At 43.9% G+C, this 20055-nt stretch overlaps 1 protein-coding gene across 1 annotated transcript in view; it reads right to left on the bottom strand.

Moving 5' to 3' along the window:
* The window catches only part of AMPD1 (adenosine monophosphate deaminase 1), a 51069-nt gene that overhangs the window by 21986 nt on the left and 9028 nt on the right, over positions 1-20055 (bottom strand). Inside the window, exons 2-7 of the mRNA XM_069945331.1 lie at positions 14654-14828; positions 12609-12765; positions 7111-7276; positions 4752-4971; positions 3509-3638; positions 836-1030 (exon numbers count right to left, since the gene is read on the bottom strand). Of these exons, the coding sequence (XP_069801432.1) occupies positions 836-1030; positions 3509-3638; positions 4752-4971; positions 7111-7276; positions 12609-12765; positions 14654-14828 (1043 nt within the window). The remainder of the gene's footprint in view (positions 1-835; positions 1031-3508; positions 3639-4751; positions 4972-7110; positions 7277-12608; positions 12766-14653; positions 14829-20055) is intronic.

Raw genomic sequence — 20055 nt, forward strand, 5'->3', positions numbered from 1 at the left:
CTGACCTATTCACAGTGCTATTCAGAGGTCAGAGAGGTCAGTGGTGACTGTCAGAGGAGAGAGCCCTTGATGTGAATGTAAAATAACTCTTTGTTGTCCTGTTTTGCTTCCTTTACTTTCTCTCTCCATAGGAAAAGTTTCTTAAAATTGCCTGTACTATTGATTTCTGCAATAAAAATTTTGACGACAGTGACACTTTAAGCCTATTGTGAGCCTCAGATGGCAGTAGTGTCAGACTGGGGTACCTAAGGCCCACCAGAGCAAATGATCCTTGTGGCCTACCAATGAAGAACTAGTGAGAAACGACATATCAGTCAGTGTTTCAGCAGGTTCTGAGCTGGGGGCCCACCAGAGGTTCCTCCGGTCCTCCACTAGGCCAGTCCGGCACTGGATGCCAGCTTAAATCAATAGGTCAGTTTTGATTCCTTTGCTTCCATCCTACAAATGGGGATCACAGGTGTAGCCCAATCTAGCTTGCAAGATTCATTTGTTCATATTCCCGGGTATATATATACATAACCCACTAAAATGTCTATCACGGCACAAAGGCTTTTTGGCAATTTTTTAATTTTCAAAGGTGGCCAGGATAGGCTGAGAACAGTACTCTGCTGCTGCAATCCTCATAAATTTTCTGGTGATAAACATTAAGAGAAAGAGCCTAATGTTAAGTTGAAACGTTGCATCTTGTACACATTGGATCAATATACTTTTTTTTTTCAAATCGGAGTGTATGCAAGAGAAAATTGTATGTGAGAAAATTGATACGTCTTCAGAATCTGTAACTTTATACAGGCACAGGCATGCAAAACCTCGAAATAAGAAATGCGACACTTACAGCGTGGACATCTAGAGAATCTACTGTCAGATCATAAGGGTGGAGTTTCAGGTTTTCGAACACTTGTTTTAAGGTCAGCTGTTTGCCCTTGGCATTATATACCACGCGTTCTGAGTCCACTCGGTAAGACTTCTTAATGAAACGGAGAAGGTGCTTTTGGTTCATGCAGGCTGCGGCGTGTATATGAGTGTCAACCTTAAAAACAAACAGTAGTAGATTTCGTAGACAGGCACCAGCAAATTATGTTTTAGGCTATGTTCACACTGCGTAAGAATCCGTCCGTAGAACGTACGCCGCCGTACATGTGCGGCTGAAACTACGGGCGTGGGAAAAATAGACATGAGGCCAGATGCGTACGAACCGCGAACATACGCCCGTAGTACAGTTATGCTTCCCTAGCTTGTTTCGAAGCGATCTGAAGCAGGTCATTTACTTGGAAATCTTCGCCCAGCCCCGTAAACCACACAGAACCTTTTGGATTGAAAAATCAAGTTCAATTTGGCTAAAATAAGTACTTTGTACGGGACATGGAAATCCACGGCCGTGAGTTTCAACATTTCCGTCATCAAACAATGGTCTTGTTCATTTTTCACTGCGCCGTATACGATCCGGCCGTAAGCTCATACGTAGTGTGCATTGTGCGGGCGTATATCGTATACTTTCAAGCGAACGCATCAACCTAAAAACTACGTGCGTATATTCGCGGTTAGCACTACGGACCGATTCATATGCTGTGTGAACATAGCCTTATAGTTGTAAAATAGTATTGGGGCTTTTTTTTGGGGGGGGGGGGGTGCATTTTCTTGGCCATATTTTGCCCCATACTTTCGCTGCAAAAATGCTTAAAAAAAAAAAAAGCTGAAAATAAATCTGTAATTTCAGCCATTTTTTTTTTTTTTTAAAAACACTAACAGAGATCTGAGGTCCCTGCAGAAACGTGGGAGCCCTTGTTAATCTAGCTGCTGATCACCAGTGAATTTAGGGATTTTTTTTGTCAGTTTTCAATGAATGCTAAGGCTATAACGCCCGTCTTCACCCAGCTATGACTCACAATTGCAGAGGGTCCCAGAATACCCGATGAAATCTAAACTTTTGACATGTCTCCACTGCTTTGAAACTGTTAGGATCAACAGAATGGAAGTAGACAAATTAATGGCTTTTAAAGGCGCTCGTACCCTTCAGCATCCAAGAAAAGATGAGTACAACAGAAAAAGAACAGCAACTCCTTGATTAGTAAAAATGGACAAAGCGTTTCAAGGGACTTATTGGTGCCCTCTTCATCAGGTCCCCTGTATCTGTAGACAGTCCTATTTACTCCTATGTCACTCCCATTTGCAGATCCTTTCTCACACTCATAAGAGTTTTCACTTGGGCTCAGATGCATGGTTAGCTGCACTTTGAGTAAATAAGAGTAAATGGGGTCCATATACCCTTCAAAGAACCATAAGTAGGAGATGTGTAAAAGTGAAGCAGCAGTTTCCGCTGAACCATCAACAGCCAACCCGCCCATGTTACAGCAGCTGTGACTACTTCCGTGGCCGGGTGAGGGTCTTTTTGTTCTTCTTTGTCCTGACAGGTTGCGGTAGGGAGGTTTTACAGGGCCTCTGGTCTGGAAAAAAGGGAGGACCCATAAAAGGGAGGGTACCCCCACATTTAGTGTAAATGATCTGATTGTTTCTGGTGGGATAGGTCCAGGGGACCATCGGAGTTTCAGTGCCATATGACAGGTTGTTAGTTCCCGAGTCAGTGAGGTGCGACTATGGGATAAGTGGGTTTGGTTCTGCTAGATGCACCCTGCCAGACCTCCCTAGATTGTGCACTAATATATGTTATGGTATTTAAAGGGGAAGTCCGGCGATTGCTAAAATCCTGCAGCCAGCAGGGGGAGGGGGTAAATTGATTACAAGTAGGTACTCACCTCTCCTCATGCCCGTGATTAGCAATGGGAGCAGCAACGGAACCCGTATCGGAAGTCATTTTCCCCCGGGTTGTGAGATGTCATGACTCGGGAGAAAATGCCTGTCCCGGCTGCTGAACTGGCCGCACAGCCAATCAGTGACTGGAGTGTCGTCCCACCCCAGTAACTGACTAGCTGAGCGGCCAGCCCATCAGCTTAGTCGTGACGTGGACACCCCAGAGATACCGGAGCCCAGCGGGGGTCCCGCAGCCGCTCCCGCCGCTCACCTCTAGCACGAGGAGAGGTGCCTACTTGCTGGCTGCAGGATTTTTGCAATGACTGGAAATCTCCTTTGATGCAGTTTATTTGTGAACTTATTTGTAATTAATAAAGAGAGAGGCTGTTATGGCCATCTATTCCAACTTTACCCGAGTGCATCTTGACTTGCGGGTTAGTGGGGGTGGGGTTCTTAGTGAAAGGGAATATGGTGAGGTAGATAAGATAACGCTTAGGTCATAGCTGAACCAAACTCAGCAATAACAATAGTCATGTACTCTGGTATTAAGGGGGCATAAAAAATAAATTATGATGATGATAATAATAATAATAATATACTCAGGAAAATTCCCCAAAATGGATGCAGCGCTGGAGAAGTCTTGTAGAGTGAGAGGAAGTAATAAGGGAAGATGATAGAGTTGTGGTAGTAACAGAAACCTAAGGAAGCATGCAAGACACAAAAGATATAAATGTAGTGTAACAAAAAAAAGATATGTTACCTTTCTGCAGTTGTAAAAATCTCTATGTGGATTGTTTTTCAACTCTTTCAGTTCCTCCAGCTCATTTAGCATCTCATGGACCTTATATTTAGATGACAGGAATTTCAGGCGCCGATGGGTGTATGTCTTGCTGTAAACATAGAAAATGCTTAGACTGTAAACTCTACTCGACAGGCCCCTATAGTGTTTATTCTCTTTGTCCTATTGATACAGTGTCGGACTGGGGTATCTGGGGCCCACCAGAGGAAATGATCCTGGGGGCCCACCATTGAAGAACCAGCGAGAAACTACATGTCAGTCAGTGTTTGTGCAGGTTCTAAAGAAGGGGGCCCACCGGAGGATCCTCCGGTCCTCTAGTAGGCCAGTCCGACATTGTATAGATATTTATTAAAGCAGTCATGTAGGCTGGATTTACAAAAATGGGAAAATGCTTTAGATAACTAATATGTTCGTATTTTTGAGACAAAAATATAAAAAAATGTATAAAAATGTAAAAAATTATCATGATCAATATATACGGCCATCATTATCAAAATACGACTGTACTTTCACCTACAAAAAAACGTTGTGTGAACATAGCCCAACAGTCACAAACATTTAGGAGCAGAATACCTAGGAGGGCAAAGAAGCTCACACAATGAAACATCTTAAAGCGAATATAACCGTCAGGTACATTCGCTGTAAGTGTAGCATATCAATAGAGTGGTGCAGGTGCGGGGAAGCCGGTGTCACAGTCCTTTTTTTTTTAACCATGACCTGGTTCCTGCGCACGGTGCCGGTCTATTATCGGGCACTGGCTCGGGCTGAAGCACCGGAGGTGGGCCGGCCCACCCCCAGTGGGAGGAAACCCCCTCCCCTCTATGACACGGCTCCATCGATTTTACCACTGGGGGCAGGAGGGCCCACCTCCGGTGATTCAGCCCGAGCCAGTGCCCGATAATAGACCGGCGCCGTGCACAGCAATCGGGCCGTGGTAAAAAAAAAAGGCCTGCGGAACCGGCTTCCCCACACCTGCAACATTCTACTGATATGCTACACTCACAGCGAATGTGTACATTTGCTTTAATGATATGTAAAATATTTTCATAGTTTGAGCTGAGCCTCTTAGTTACTGGAAAACAAATCATAGGCTCCCACAGCACAACCCAGAATGGGCCCTGCACAGAAAAGGTGCAAAAACTAAGAACCAAAAAGACAAAAAAGTGACAAAAAGTAGTGAAATGATGAAACTGGTTGTGCTTACACGGGTCCTTGAGCAATAAGTGTTATTAAGAGGTTCATGTCATCAACAAATTCATGGACATCTGGGTAATTGAGATCCTTTGGTTTGCCTTTTGCCAGAGCGTCATCATCAGGGTAGACAAAAACCATGCCATCTTTGACCTGTAGTTTATATCCAAGATCGGCAGGAAGGTTATCTGTCCTAAAAGGGTCCTCATCTTTTTTAATTGGAGAAGTGAAGACTGTATATAGAAAAAAATTATACAACATTTAAAGTAATTAGTAGACAAAAAAGCGTAAACATACTGGGGGAGATTTATCAAACATGGTGTAAAGTGAAACTGGCTCAGTTGCCCCTAGCAACCAATCAGATTCCACCTTTCATTCCTCACAGACTCTTTGGAAAATGAAAGGTGGAATCTGATTGGTTGCTAGGGGCAACTGAGCCAGTTTCACTTTACACCATGATTGATAAATCTCCCGCACTGTACGTAAGATCAGCTATGTCCATCCTGGCATTTTCTTCTTTCTAGAAGCATGTGAGGGATAGATTTTATATTATAATAAATTACATTTTATGAAAACGTATCATATTTGATCTTAATTACTGGTACTGTTTCCTAGAAGAGGTGATATCCTTTCCAGGTGTCTTTTCCATATTTCTGCTGGTGCACCTTTTGGGTGAAAAATCGTCTTTTATTCCTCAGTAGTGGTGTCAATGAGACAGACCCTAGAGTGTTTGTTCCCTAGGCCTACGCTGCCTCTGTGGTGGTATTCCCCACCCCTGCTGGATTCTCACAGCGATCAAGACCGGATCTCTAGTCTCCAACGCTTGACTCTTCAATTGCGTATGAGCCGTTTCAATCATAGACGCTATCGTGGGATACGCTAGCGTGTGCCTGCGCAGTCTAGGATCACTACAAAGCATGTGCAATGGAAAATACCAGCACCAGCCAGGGCATGGACACTCTAGGCCCCGCCTCATTGACACCGCTTGTGAGGAATAAAAATACAATTTTTCACCAAAAAGAATTCTGAAAAAGACATACGGGAAGGCCTTCACCTCATCTGAGAAATGGTACCAGTAGTTTGGTTGAGTGGGTCAGTGGGTACAAATTTGCCTTAAAGGAGGAGTGCGGCACATTTAAAAATCCGGAAGTCGGCAGGGGGGAAATTGATTACAGGCACTAACTTACCTCTCCACATCCCCACGGTAAGCAGCGGAACTGGTTGTGGGACCCCCGTTGGGCTCTAGGTTCTCCGGAGCTGACATGTCACGACCTAGCTGATGGACTGGCCGCTCAGCCAGTCAGTGACTGGGGCGGGACGTAGATCCAGTCACTCATTGGCTGAGCGGGCAGTCATCAGTCTGGACAGGCATTTTCCCTTAAGTTGTGATGTCATCACAACTCGGGGAAAATGCCTTCTGGCCAGTCCCACCGCTCACCATGGACACAGGGAAAGTGCTTGTAATCAATTTCCCCCCTGCCCCTCCCGGCTGCAGGATTTTATAACCCACCAGACTTCTTCTTGATTCTTTTACTAAGACACTAATTATTTAAAATGAGGCTGACATTATGATAACCTAATCACCATGGGTTTAGCTTCTCCTAAGGGGGGCATTCGCACACTCCCTAAATCACGGATGCTATGGCGCGTAAAGCTGTGGGCTGGCATCAGGAAATCCAAGCATCAGACATCATTATGATGCCGGGGCTTTAAATCTGTTCAAATCTTCCCCTTACAACACTGACGCTACACAGAGAGTGTAAAGATACAGGACAATACAGCACTGGTGCGGTCAATGCTCAAAGTTACTGTCCACAACATGCAGATAAAAGTGTGGTGTAGAACAGTAAATATACACCCTGACAAAAGCTGACGCATTTCTGATGCTAGTCTGCACTCTTATTCATGGTACTCATGGTTAAGGGTGCAGACTGGCATCAGAAACACGTCAAATTTTGCCAGGGTGTACATGTACTGTATCTATACCATGCTTTTATCCCCATGTTATAATTAATAACGCACCAGTGCTAAATAATCCTGTATCTTCTTCTTCATACTTGCATTGGCTGAAATGTGATCGCTGCATGGAGCTGCAACGGCCAACGACATCCATGTCTTATAGGGAGTAGTATAGACAGGGGCTGTCACCCTCAACTAACCCCTTGGTTGTCCATGCATGATGGGAGTTGTAGTTTTGTAACATCTGGAGGGCCAGAGTTTGACACCCTCTACTAGATTTATTATGGTAACCTGATGAAGAAGAGGTGAAAACTAAACTGATCAGTGTAACCTATATAGGTGTTTATCAGGGATCTGTAATTTATTATCAATCTCTAATCCCTTCTAATTCTTATAACCGATTCTTCTTGTACCTGGATGTATCTCATCTTGCTCTTTCCAGGCTACACCTTCAATGTCACGGAGATACTGAGATACTGTTCTTGGAAATCGCTGGTGGGATGCTCTCATGTACTTTTCTCTTATGAGCAGCGCTCGAAACAGTCCCTTTCCAGCCAGCTCAAAGTCATCTACCGACACCTGGGATACAAAAAATGAAAGGTTAAAATAATAATAATAATAGCTCAATTTTATCATTTCTGACAAGGGAATGATGTTTTTACTTCAAACACGCTTTTGAAATAAAAAAAATATAATATAAATATATAACGGCTTTGAAAACAGTATTTATTTTGTGCGCAAATCATGTTCTAACACTAGGGTGCGCTGCTGCACAGTTTGTCTTTTTGCTGTCCATAAGCATAAACTGTCTCAATATTACTTGTTTTGCAAAAGTATTGAGTAGAAAAGACATTTCTTATGAGGCATAACACTTCTTAAAGTGATTTTCTCAAATTATGGTCTATACACAGTATCAATAGGATTTGTACTAACTAAAAGATCTCCAGTGCTTAGACCCCTGCAATTAGGGATGGTCCGAACCCACCAAGGTTCGGGTTCGGCTGAACCCGAACGCTTGGCAACGGATTACCACTGTCTGCCCACTCCGTGCAGCGGGCGGATACAGCGGGAGGACCGCCTGGAAAACTGGGATACAGCCTATGGCTATGGCTGTATCCCAGTTTTCCAGGCGTTCCTCCCGCTGGATCCGCCCGCTGCATGGAGCGGGCAGACAGCGGTAATCATTGCAGGTGGTTGGGTTCGTACGAACTCCGTACGAACTCAGTTCGGACCATCCCTACCTGCAATCTCAAGAATGAGGACCCTGAAACGGGTCGTACTTATGTGCCGCCAGTCCATTTATCTCTTTAGAATCACCAGAGATTGAGGAATGCAGCTTTTTTTTGTAAAGAATAAATGGAGAAAAAGTAAGTGCCCATTTGCGTTAATATTTTTCTTATTAGAAAAGGGCACACAAAGCCTGGTAACTGACAAGAATATTCTCCTCAAGAAAAACAGATTAGTATGAACCATGCCTCCATACAAACAACTTTCAGAAGATGTGATATAGAGATGCGTGAAGCTGGAAGGAGATACAAATGCATTACTAAAGTCTTGGGTGTATTACACAGGGCGATTATCTGCCCAATAAGGCAAAATAAGGCAAATATTGTTCCATGTAATAAAGACAACGATCAGCCGAGGAGCCGATCATTGGCTGGTTGCTGTTGTCAAGCTAGTTTAGAAATCATCAGAGGCTGATAAAAGTATATAGAAATAATAAAGTTATACTTACCTCTCCATGCTCCCTGATGTCCTCCTGCCTGTTCCTCCCTCAACATAGCCATCACTAAAGCTTCTGAAACCTTTTTTGAAGTGGCAGGCCGCTCAGCCAATCCCTGACCACGGCACTGTCCTGTCTTGGGCAATGATTAGCTGAGCAACCTGTCACTGCATAGATGGGCGTATAAAGTTTTACTTACCTGTCCATGCTCCCTGGTGTCCTCCAGGCTTTTCCCCACTCACCGCAGCCACCACTGGCTGGAAAAAGCCTGGAGGACACCAGGTAGCATGGAAAGGTAAGTAAAACTTTATTTTTTTCCATATACGCAGTATGGGCTGCACACACATCACTAACGATGTCCATGCAGCCATTCTGTGTGGTAATCAAGCTGTGTAACAGACTCTGTAAGCGAGCACTGTTCTAACAGGTCAGTGTTTGCTTGCAGCAAATGTCTTGCCCTAAATCAATTCAGGGATCAGACAGAGTATCAGTAGAGAGCATTGAGGACTGTTGCATTCCTCCCTAGGAGTGGGCACCCTGATACGGTTGCTCCAGGAGCACAACAGGAAATCCTAAAAGGTGAGGAAGAAGCCAATGGTTATGACAAATAACCTACAGAAGACTATGAACTGCAACAACTTCTTCTTACTAGTCCTCTAAGAAAAACAAGAATGGCTGCACACTAACACTTTAAGGGTTGTATTCCACGGGCCGATGGGGGCCCGATCAATAATGTAAACAAGCGCCAATCTGCTAGATCGGCGCTCGTTTACTGGGCCTATTCCATGGCCCGATAATCGTTTAGCGAGGGCTGCAGGGACATCGTTACCGATGTCCTTGCAGCCCTTGTTTAAACACCATACATTACCTACACATGTTGCTGGGCTTCTCCTGCGCTCCTTCTTCCTCCTGGTCCCAGGCGCAGCAGTAGCTTCAGTGCGGCCTGTTAGCTGACAGACCGCTCAGCCAATCACTGGCCGCCGCGGCCCTGGCCAGTGATAGGCTGAGCGGTCTGTCAGCTAAGACAGACCGCACCAAAGCTGCTGCGCGGGACCGGGAGGAAGAAGGAGCGCAGGAGAAGCCCAGCAACATGTGTAGGTAATGTATGGTGCTTGTGAGATCGTCGGTCGCCTGCCGCACATCGCTATGCGATGGGTATCCTATGATTTTAAGTTTGAACCTAAATAAACGACCAGCCAATGGCACGATCATCGGCTGATCGTTTTCTCTATTCTGCAGAGCAATTATCGGCCGAATTGGACGGATTATCGCTCTGTGAAATAGGCGCCTAAAACATGTACGAAGGAGTATCATGATTTGGGGCTCAAATCTTTATTTTCATTGTTAAAATACCGACGTGTTTTGTAGCACCTAGTCCTTAGTCATGGTTCTGTTGTTTTCAGTTACTAATATTCAGGGCATTAAATGCTGCATTTTGGTAGTGCCCAAAGGCTACACTACATTATGGGCTCTGCGAGGGGCTCATTGAGTTCATATTAGGAATTGAATACAACAGAACCATGACTAAGGACCAGGTGGTGTAAAACACGTCGGTATTTTAATGATGAATATACAGATTTGAGATTGTTTAACCAGAGCTGAAGAGAATCCTTGTTGAGGTCTTTCAGGAGATGGTAAGGGCAGCATGACCTCAAGCTGCAGAAACTTTGGGTGATGCAAGAAGATAATAACCTTAGCCCTTAGCCATACTGTGGCATGACCTGTGCATGCCGGGCAACCCAGAACTATTCATGAACTTACACATCTGTAATGTCTAAAGTTTCTTCTCGAAGTTCTACGAATCTTACTTTTAGGTCCCGTAGATATTTGATATTTAAAAATCTCAAGTCTTCCCATACTTATCAGATGCTGTATGTCCTGCAGGAAGTGATGTTTTGTTTTCAGTCTGACACAGTGCTCTCTACTGCCACCCCTGTTGGAGACGGGAATTGTCAAGAGCAGGAGAGGTTTTCTATGGGGATTTGCTGCTGCTCTGGACAGTTCCTGTCTCGGACAGAGGTGTCAGCAGAGAGCACTGTGTCAGACTGGAAAGAATACACCACTTCCTGCAGGACATACAGCAGCTGATAATTTTTAAACAGAAGTAAATTATAAATCTATATAACGTTCTGAAACAAGTTGATTTAAAAGAAAAAGATTTTCACCGGAATACCAATTTAAATATCGGATCAGAGATCGGTGAGACCCCAACCATCACTGAGACCCCAACCAATCAAAATGCGTGGCATGTCAACAGTCCTTCAAGTGACAATGCTTAATAATGCTTTAATACTTCTGCTTGCTTGATATGTCTTTGTTGGTGGCTCCATTGTTTGGGTCGCTCTTATGTAAGGTAGTCCATCTCATCAGAGGCTTGTACTGCTGCTGTGCCCCTTAATCGTAATGCAGAATAGTCCAGAAGACATGCAGAATAGTCCACAAGACATGCAGAATAGTCCAGAAGACATGCAGTCTATTTCAAGTAGGCCTAATAAATTGCAGTCATATTTGTACAGGTCAACAGCTGACATCCATCTGTAAACTGAGACCCATGCCCTAGACGTATTTACGAAGGAGGGAGACGCTGACATAGATCCTCTCAGACCATCAACATGTACAGCCCCCAGCTCACACACTCCATTTCGCAATCTTGTCATGGAAATCCACGGCTTCAGATAACTAATTATGTAATGGAGGTTACCGTCCAGGAAGATTACAACAGGGTTACTCTCCCCAAGTCCACATTACATTTGTAGTTTTGGCCGGCCTGTTGTTTGGGTGGACTCCTTCTAGTTACCATACTACCAGTTTAGGTTAGGTACACCATGGGAGCCTCATTCAGAGAGTCTCTTCAGCACCAGATGGTCTGATAAAAAAACGAACACTAAAGACCCTATTACACGAAGCAATTACCGGCCGTATTTGGCAGATACCGACCGTTACTGCTGATATTCGCTGCCGACATGCACGATGTCTCCCTCTGGTGATCAACCCCCCGGCTCATACCTACTCCTCCTCGCTCGCTATCGGCACGTGTAATAGCACCGGCAGTGGGCGGGAAACAAGGAATGACGGGGAAGTTCATCTCGGACGATATTGCAGTACCGGCCAAATGAACTTTATTTCTTTTTAATTGGGATGTGGGCGCATTCGGGTGTGCCCGCATTCCAATTCACCAAAGCCAACAATGTAGAGTGCGGGCGGAGCTGCACTTTACATTTTCTGCTCTGTCAGTCTTGTGCAGCCACTATTCAATGAATAGCGGCCACACAAAACTGACATGTCAGACATACAGACTGTATACACTCTGGCAATGCAATGTATTTTTTTTATTCAATAACGGCCAGTGTTACAACGGCCGTTATTAACTGAAAAAATACATAGTGTGAATTTCAGTGTAGGTAGTTCTAATTGATGTAACAGAGCAAACCTCTTTCCTATCCTGAACTTGATGATGATGCATTGTTTAAAGCCTTGTAATAAACTAAACCACTGGGGAATCCAATGAAATGTTAAAATGGGAAGTTGTTTTACAAACCACAAATGATACATTATAATATTTCCTAAAATAAAGGGCCTTTACTCTCCAGTCTGACACAGTGCTCTCTGCTGCCACCTCTCTACGAGACAGGAACTGTACATAGCAGGTGAGGTTTTTTAATGGGGATTTCCTACTGCTCTGGACAGTTCCTAACATGGACAGAGGTGGCAGCAGAGAGCATTGTGTCAGACTGAAAAGAATATGCCACTTCCTGCAGGACGTACAGCAGCTGATAAGTATGGGAAGACTTGAATTTTTTAAATTGATGTACATCACAAATGTATTTAACTTTATGAAACCAGTTGATTTGAAAAAGAAAAAAAAAGATTCTCGCCAGAGTACCCCTTTAAGTTTTAAACTGAAATTAATGCCAAGAAAACTTGCTCACCCAATGTTATGCTGTACTCTGGGGCACATGCCTCATCCACCTTACTGCTTCTATATTCTGCTGTATATCTAACTAATTTTGTAGGTTTAGTTTGATTTTCACTTTTGTGATTGTATTTGTGAGGATGAGAAGGCAAGTAATAGAGTAAATTCTAGATAGAAGAAAATGTAGACGTCAGATGGGCCCCTACAGCAGAGAGGTGTGATGTCGCTGTATGGTCTTTATAACCTAATTTATATGTTACATTTAATTCTCTTACCCCAGATGCAAAGTCTCCTGTGATCTGCACTCTCTGGAAATCCGGCACCCGTTTATATAGAGGGGATGACTCTTCTACTGGTGTCACACCAGCAGGCCTTGGTCCACCATTAGAAATTTTGGAAACAAATGACTTCAGCAGTTGCATACGCCTCTTCCTATCAATAGGAAATTTTACACAATAATATTAAATATAATATTAAATATTATTAGCACAGATCAATAGTAGAAGAGAATATAAGAAATTTGTCATCTACAATATATATCAGGAAACGGGCAAAACTTAAAGGGCAACTTAAGCTAAATAAAATTTCATTTAAATCAACTGGTGTCAGAAAGTTATATAGATTTGTAATTTACTTCTATTAGAAAATCTCAGGTCTTCCAGTATCAGCTGCTGCATGTCCTACATATCTATGTCTATGTCTATGACATACAGCAGCTGATAAGTACTGGAAGACTGTAGATAGTTTAATAGAAGTAAATTATAAATCTCTGGCATTTTCTGACACCAGTTGATTTGAAAGAAAAACAAATTTAACTGGAGTTACCCTTTAAGGATCTATATCTGTATAGTCTGGATTGCAGAGATAATGAAGGGCTGCGCTTTGTTATTACTGTAAATTTGCTCATCTCCTCCTTCCCTTCTATGAGCTCTATCACTTTAATTTTTCTATCTACAATGCAATGTGGGGGCTTGTTTTTTTCTGGAACAGGTGTACTTTTTAATGGCGTCTTTTATTTTACCATAATATGTACGATGGAACCCCAAAAATATTATTTTTGAAAATATAAATTGGTGAAATTAGAAAAAAGAATGCAATATGGTAATGTTTGGGGGGTTCCTGTGTCTACGTAATGCACTATATGGTAACAGCGACATTATACTATTATTCTATAGGTCAGTCCGAACACAACCATATGCAGGTTACACAGATTCTCTAATGTTATATATATTTATTTTTATGAAATCCCTTTTTTTTCCAATTAATTATTAATAAAATGGGCCTATTGTGAAGCTTATAACGGTTTTTCACCTATGGGGCTGTATGTGGTGTCATTTTTTGCGCCATGATCTCTAGTTTTTATTAATACCATATTTGTGAAGATCGGACGTTTTGATCACTTTTTATAAATTTTTTTTTATATTTATAATGTAACAAAAAAATCTGCAATCCTGGCTTTTTTCCCTCTTTTCGTTTACGCCGTTCGCAATGGCGAGTGTTTATATTTTAATAGATCGGACAATTACGCACGCTACGGTATATAATATGTTTATTTATTTTTATATGTTTTATTTATATAATGGTATAGGGGGCTGATTTTAACTTTAATTGGGGGAGGGGCTTTGGGGTATTTTAAAAAAAAAAAAAAACATTTTTCCTTTTTTTTTTTTTTTTTACACACTTTAGGTCCCCTTGGGGGACTTTTACATGCAATCATCAGATTGCATACACTGTACTATACTATGCTATAGGCATAGCATTGATCAGTGTAATAGGCGCTCTGCTCATTGAGCTTGCTGAGCAGAGCGCCAATTGGACCGCACGGAGGAAGGTAAGAGACCTCTGGTGGTCCATTTAAACGATCGGGACCCCTGCAGTTACACTGCAGGAGTCCCGATCGGTAAGTGAAAGAAGCTGCAATCGCGTATAAGGGGTTAACGGCAGGCTGCAGTGTGATTGCTGCAGCCTGTCATTAATGGTGAGGCCCCAGCTGCTTACTGTAGCCGGCCCCCACCTCCTATGAAGCGCGCTTCATAGCACCTTTGAGATCCATGATGTACAGTTACATCAAGGGTCGCCTGGGGACAGACATCCATGACATATCTGTATCCATGACGGGTCATCTAGGAGTTAATATAAGGGAAATTTCGAAAATCCTGTAGGATGAATATTGGGCACCAAGTAGGTTGTCAGGTAGGGACAAGACACTTTAAAAAGGGTCTGTGACAGCAGTACAACCTGTATTGCCCTGATGGCACCCCAGTGGTTGGGAACCCCCTTAAATTAGTATAGAAAATAGCAAAATCTTTATTGAAATTACTTTTTGTCTTGAGCCTCCTTGGTGTCTTGCTTAGCCATGTGATCTGCCAGCTCATGGTGTGCAATCGGGCAGCTGTCTTCCACATCAAAGGGAGATAGTTCGCCCTTGGTATCCGCATCAAGAACTTCTGTTGCAAACACTTTCTCAGCCAGAGTTGGGCTGTTGCCAGCACTTTCTATAGAAAGCAATGATATCATTATTGTCATAAAATTATATAAGACAACATCCAACTTGTTATGGCTACTATGTAGGGTTTAACATGGATAAGAAGAGGCCCCCAGATATAAGTTCACAGTCATACCTGTTGGTATGTTGGGTACTGGCGGTTAAAAATAACATATGGTGGATTTATACTGTATAGAACCTTAATAAACTGAAAGCACCATCACCGTTATGTAGTTGTGGCGTCTATTCATATCCATAATGTAGATAGCGGTTAGGCTTTAGTGATAGGACCACCCATGCCTGTGGTAGTTTCCATAGATAGTAGGGAGTATAACCAGTGGCGGTCTTTGGCACCAAGCACCCCAAGCGATCACTTGGGGCCCCCAACATCTAGGGGGGCCCCCACGCCCCGCTTTTGTGCTCAAGACCGCTGGACAGGGCCGCTGCCCCGCTCGCTGCTGCCATCTGAACTGTAACTAAGAGCACTCGTAATGAGCGCTCATAGTTACATGCAGCAACACTGACAGGGTGGGAGACATTGGCCCCCTTCCTGTCAGTCACTCTTGTGGCCGCAGGAAGGGTTTTCCCTGCGGTCACAAGTGGCAGCTTTGTCCTTGTGGTGCTGGCGCTCCAGTGACATCACTGAAGCATCGGCGCCAGGACAAGGGGAGTGCGGCCTCTTTTGATCGCAGGGAAAACCCTTCCTGCGGCCACAAGACTGAAGAGAAGAGGAGACGCCCGGACCCAGGTGAGTATAAGTGTTTGTTTTATTGTGTTATATACTATATGGGAGGGGGAGCACACAGGGGTCTGTTTAACTGGGGGAGCACACATCGGGGGTCTGTTTAACTGGGGGAGCACACATCGGGGGTCTATATAAATGGGGGGAGCACACATAGGGGCTATATAACAGGGGGAGCACACAGGGGGGCTATAGACTACTGGGGCTTCACAGAGGGGTCTATATACTACTGGGGGCAGCAGAATGGGGTCTATATACAACTTGTAGAGCACACAGGAGGTCTATATCCAAGTGGGGGAGCACACAGGGGGGCTATATACTACTGGGGGAGCACACAGGGGTCTATATACTACTGGGGGAACATACAGGGGGTCTATATACTACTTGTGAGGCACACAAGTGGTCTATATATAACTGGGGGAGCACACAGGGGTCTGTATACTACTGGGGCAGCACACAAGGTGTCTATATAATACTGGTGGGGCACACAGGGGGTCTATATACTACTGGGGGAACCACACAGGGGGTTTATATACTACTGGAGGAGCACACAGGGGTCTATATCCAAGTGGGGGAGCACACAGGAGGTCTATAGCCAAGTGGGGGAGCACACAGGGGGGCTAAATACCCCTGAGGGAGCACACAGGGGGCCTATATACTAGTGGAGGAGCACACAGGGGGTATATACAATGGGGCAGCACACAGGGGGTCTATATACAACTGGGGCAGCACACAGGAGGTCTATATACTTCTGGGGGAGCACACGGGGGGTCTATATATAACTGGGGGAACAAACAGGGGTCTATATACTACTGGGGGAAGCAAACAAGGGGTATATACTACTGGGGGCAGGACACAAGGGGTATATACTATTGGGGGCAGCACACAAGGAGTATATATTACTGGCGGTAGCGCACAAGGGGTATATACTACTGGGGGCAACACACAGCGGTCTATTGTTTTGGAACGCGTGTCGAGGGGGGGCCCAGACATAACTTCGCTTGGGGCCCCAGAAATGCCAAGACCGCCCCTGAGTATAACTGCTCTCTTATTGTTTCACCACTAACTATTCTAATATATCTAATGGCTACTATGCTGAGATAGTGGGGAGTATATGGATACACAATTCATATTAATAATGCCCCTCGTTTTTTTTCAGTAATGGGGAAACACGTTGGATAGATCACACTAATACTGTCAGGAATGTGCAGTAATCTGGTATGAACTGGGCCTGTTTTTTGCTTTTGTGTGACACATCCGCTTGCTTCTCAGGTCCCAGCAATGCAGGAATTACACTGAGCTCTGATAGAATTGATTTGTGCAGCTGAGCAAGGCTTTTGTTTGACTTTGTCCTCTGCCTGTCCGGAACCTGGAGGATCAGAGCGCTGGTCCAATGGGGATCTGGACAGGGCTCTTGATCCTCGTAAAAGAAATCCGAGCCAGTCTCTCATCGCTGGCTATTAAGGTTCATACCCTCATCCCAGCTCCCCTGTCTATTCCTGCGATCCCCATACTTAATTCCTCTGCTCAAGTTACCTGACCTCCCGCCTGACCTTTGACTATCCGATTGTTTACTGATTTTGTACTGCGCTGCCCGTTTGGTTCTGACTTTGGCTTGTTGACTCTCCTCTGTGTTTGTTTGTCTGTCTTGTTCTGTGTTAAAGAATATGCAAAAGAAGAGCAGGCATTGCTCCCATCTAGCCAGAATCCTGCTCCACACTGATGAAGGGCAACACCCCGAAACAGCTGTATGTGGATGGTTATCTGGCCTTGGTTTTTCCCTTGTCATTAGATTGACTCATAGGGCCACTTAATATGGTGGTTTTGGTGGTTTCCTTACAGGAGCCACCACTTGGCTGGGTCCTTCCCGGAGGGATATCTGGCTAGTCCTGTGTTTTGAGACTCTTTGATGAGGCTCCACGGGCTCCACTTTTGCATATTCATGTTTCCCAGGGGGCAATGCACCTAGGACTTCGCTGCATTGAGCGCTTTCATTAGCAGCCGGCAGTGTTGTCGTTTTGGCTGGTCTCCCTGAGATCAGTGATCTGTTTCTTTTGTTCTGTGTTACACTTACACCAGAGCAGGGACCGCCTTTGTGGTTGTCCCCAGCTGCCTAGGGCCGTTTGAGGCAAGTAGGTAGGTGGGTGGTTTCAGGCCTAGGGCTCACTGTCGTGTCTTATCCCTACCTCCCTGCCCTGACAGATACATATTATTGACCTCTGGTTGGTTTTATTTAGCATTTATCTTGATATTGTTGTTGTGGTTGTATATGGTTTTAGGCTATGTTCACACTGCGTATGAGTCCGGCCGCATTTCATACGCCACCGTACATGTGTGGCTGAAACTACGGGCGTGGGAAAAATAGACATGCGGCCGGATTGCGAACATACACCCGTAGTACAGTTATGCTTCCCCAGCTTGTTTCGAAGCGATCTGAGGCAGGTCATTTACTTGGAAATCTTCGCCCAGCCCCGTAAACCACACAGAACCTTTTGGATCGAAAAATCAAGTTCAGTTTGGCTGAAATAAGTACTCCGTACGGGACCGCATGGAAATCCACGGCCGTGGGTTTCAACATTTCCGTCCTCAAACAATGGTCTTGTTCATTTTTCACGGCGCCGTATACGATCCGGCCGTAAGCTCATATGTAGTGTACACTGTGCGTGCGTATATCGTATACTTTCAAGCGAACGCATCAACTTCAAAACTACGTGCGTATATTCGCGGTTCGCACTAGGCCGGAAACATACGCAGTGTGAACATAGCCTTAATATGCATCTTTTTTGGCATATATAACACTTTAGTTTACTTAAGGGACTGTACTTTGTAGCCTATTGGCCTACCTGCTTTATATTGTTTTTTATCATGTTTTCTTTTTTTTCTATAGGGACAGAAAGGTGGTTTCTGGTGGGATCAACCTTGTCAGGGCTGCGATATTGTGCAGGGTCATATTAAAATTAGGGAACAACAGGACCAGTTAAGGTTTCTTATTGGTCTCTCTCTTTTAGGCCATGTTCACACAACATATATCTTCGTAAAATCACAGCCGCTGTACAACAGCCGTGATTATTACGAAAATTTTAGTGAATAGCGGCTGCCAAAAACCATGTCAGAACTCTGCGGGCCGATAACATCATCCGGCCAGTACTGCAGTACCGGCAGGATGATCTTTTCAGAGAACGGCCGGTCTCCAATTACTGTTGCCTCAGTTAAAGGGGTTATCCAGCAAAAAATATTTTCTCTCAAATTAACTGTTGTCAGAAAGTTATACAGATTTGTAATTTACATCTATTTAAAAAGTCTTCCAGTACTTATCAGCAGCTGTATGTCCTGCAGGAAGTGTTGTATTCTTTCCAGTCAGACACAGTGCTCTCTGCTGCCACCTCTGTCCATGTCAGGAGCCACCCACAGCAGGAAAGGTTTTTTATGAGAATTTGCTACTGCTCTGAGACAGACAGAGGGGGCAGCAGAGAGCACTGTGTCAGACGGGAAAGAACAAGAATACACCACTTTCTGCAGGACATACAGCAGCTGATAAGTACTGTAAGGATTGGGTTTTTAAATATAAGTAAATTACAAATCTATATTACTTTCTGAAAAGAGTTGATATGAAAGATTTTTTTTTGCTGGAGTACCCCTTTAAATTGGGCTTTAGGCATCCCAACAATAGTACAGTATATTATGGTATTAGCCTACAGCCACCTTTTAGAGTAATAAGGATATTACTTAATTATTTATTGTATAATATATTTGTAAGAGTATTTCATAGTATTTTATGGTATTTTACAGAAGTAAAAAAAAAATTAAAAAAAAGTAAAAGTTTTACTGTGATTTCTCAGTTATTAATTGTTGTGGTCACTACTGGTAAATTATGATTTAGAGCAGTGTTTCTCAATCCCAGTCCTCAGGCCTCAACAACAGGTGATGTTTTGAGGATTTTCTTAGTATTTCACAGGTGATATAATTATACTCAGTGCATCAGGTATTATCACAGGTGTCCTTTGTGTGGGATAGCCTCCAAACATGACCTGTTAGTGGCCATGAGGATCAGAATTAAGAAGCACTGGTTTAGACCATGTCAATTAGCCCCAATGTTTGTTTTTCTACATTATCTAGAAGTTCTAGGCAGAAGTAGGCCAGGTTAAAACCAGAAGACAACTTAGAATCTGACTAGGAACAGGGCAGCTTGGGGAACAGTCTGCAGGATACAGAACCTAAAGGCCCTATTACACCAAATGATTATCGTATCGTATTTGGACAAATATTGGCCGATAATCGCTTGGTGTAATGGCTAGTGTTAAAAGACAACGATCACTGATCTTAGTGATCAGTCTAAAAATCAGTCTAGTCTAAAAATCTTTAACGATAATGACTAGTCTGTTGGCTGTCCTGATGAAGTCATCAGAGAGTGCCGAAACACGTGGAGTTTGCTCCAGGGCGGCTGCTCCATGATTGTCTGAGTCTCTTGGGTATTGGTACCTATTATTATTATATC

This window comes from Dendropsophus ebraccatus, chromosome 11, assembly GCF_027789765.1.
Source record: "Dendropsophus ebraccatus isolate aDenEbr1 chromosome 11, aDenEbr1.pat, whole genome shotgun sequence".
In the NCBI taxonomy this organism is placed as follows: Eukaryota; Metazoa; Chordata; class Amphibia; order Anura; family Hylidae; genus Dendropsophus; species Dendropsophus ebraccatus.